The following is a 1,800-nucleotide window of genomic DNA, read 5'->3' on the forward strand; positions in this document are numbered from 1 at the left end:
AGTCAGGCTGCATTTCAAATCTTATGAAAAATATTAGCCATATTTCAAAGTTATGCTAATATTTCAAAGAATATTAGCCATATGATCATCAAATCTTTGTAAGTCTTTTTTATTCTCAAGATTGTATTAAAATGCAAGAGAAAACCATATGGGAATTTATAAGATCATCCAAAAAACTCAAATCACAATAGAAAGAACTTGATAGTAGAAACTATCTAGATTGGAAAGGGGCTTGCCAGATTCAAACCTCGAAGTGAACAATCAAGATACAATTATGATCTACAACACCAACCTACCTTCCACATAAAACACAAGAGAGAACCAACAACAATACATGCTATTCCACCAATCAAGTATACAATATGATTCATTGATTATATTGAGAAATTAGATGTTATAGTATGCAAGAGATACTTTTCTTATATAAGCAAGGCAAGACACAAAATTATAATAGATCATGGCATGTGTGTTACTCCTATGACATGAGATCTCTAACATAACAAATATTAAACATGTTGGCCTCAAGAAGTAATGAAGAAATGTAAGATTCACTTGTTCCTTCTAGATTTTTTGTCATTCACAAGTGAATTATATCACACACTCTATAAATTTGACAACATTAAAAGATAAGATCTTATGGCAACTAAGACTTCTAGCAAGATTCCTAGGGCCTAAATAAACTTAACATGTATGATAAGTCTTGGATGTCTACATATGTATGAGCATGCTTACACCTTTGAGCAAGGAGTAGGCTAGGTAGGTATGGTCATACATGTGAGAGCATGAGGAGGTAGGGACACTTGTCAAGTGATGGAGAGTGGAAATTTTGATCCTCATAGATGGATTTAATCAATTGGATTAGATGGACACGGATCATGGGTTAAAGGTGTGTCAAAAGATTTTTTTGATCTTCCTTTGGAAGAAAAAAGAAGATAATGCCTAGTAAGACTCAATACTCGTATGCTTGAAGGCTACGGTCACTTCTTTGACATATTTGATGACATAGTCTTGGATTGGGTCGATGCCCTTGTTCATTTTATCTCCCCACCATCTATAAAGGCAGTTGAACATTGGCCAAAAATACCCCTCTCATACAGTTAAGTAAATTTAATTACAACATTCATAAGCAATTTGTAATTTGGAGTATAACTTGATGTTGATTGATTGGTGGTGGACAATGAAGGGAAACCTATGAAAAATATGGAGAAGAAGTACTCAATCTTACAAATAAGTTTCTTGGTATTCTTTTTGAGGGTTTGGGGTTGGATCCTGATTATGTTCAAACCCTTATCAAGGAACCACTGCTTCAGCTCAGAATCAATTATTATCCTCCTTGCCCTCAACCAAATTTGGTGAATGGACTGAGACCCCATTCAGATGGGAGTGTGATCACTGCCCTAGTAGATGATCAGGTTGAGGGTCTTCAAGTTAAGAAAGATGGAGAATGGTTTATTGTATCCCCTATTCTTGGATCACTCATTGTCAAAATTAGTGATCTCTTGTAGGTAAGTAAAATTTAGTAAATTTTACCATGTCTTAATCATCTTGTTTATATGCAATTGGAGTTTTATGTTAAGACAATCTACATAACCCATTGCTCAATGCTCATGAGCTTAAAGTTAAATGATACACACTTAAACACTGATTCCATTTAGCAGATTACCAATCTTTTTACTAATTCTATACTACTCTAGAGTAGGTTGTTCATATTGACCATCATGTTAGTTCAAGTTCCTAGAAAAAAAAGGCCTATCATGGTTGAAGTAATTGCAGAAACAATAACAAAAAATTTGGCTCCTT

The 1,800-nt window shown here is 34.1% G+C and overlaps 1 protein-coding gene across 1 annotated transcript; it reads left to right on the forward strand.

Annotated features, from left to right (window-relative positions):
* Window positions 1-885: 885 nt before the first annotated feature.
* LOC149550426 (oxoglutarate-dependent flavonoid 7-O-demethylase 1-like) lies at window positions 886-1,505 on the forward strand. The gene is made up of 2 exons (XM_089795080.1): window positions 886-1,095; window positions 1,182-1,505. Exons 1-2 carry the CDS (start codon window positions 961-963, stop codon window positions 1,503-1,505), a joined length of 459 nt encoding a protein of 152 aa, XP_089651206.1. The 5' UTR covers window positions 886-960.
* Window positions 1,506-1,800: the final 295 nt, after the last annotated feature.

This window comes from Cupressus sempervirens, chromosome 7 (assembly GCF_028749045.1).
Source record: "Cupressus sempervirens isolate cs-2001-9-10 chromosome 7, ASM2874904v1, whole genome shotgun sequence".
Lineage (NCBI taxonomy): Eukaryota > Viridiplantae > Streptophyta > Pinopsida > Cupressales > Cupressaceae > Cupressus > Cupressus sempervirens.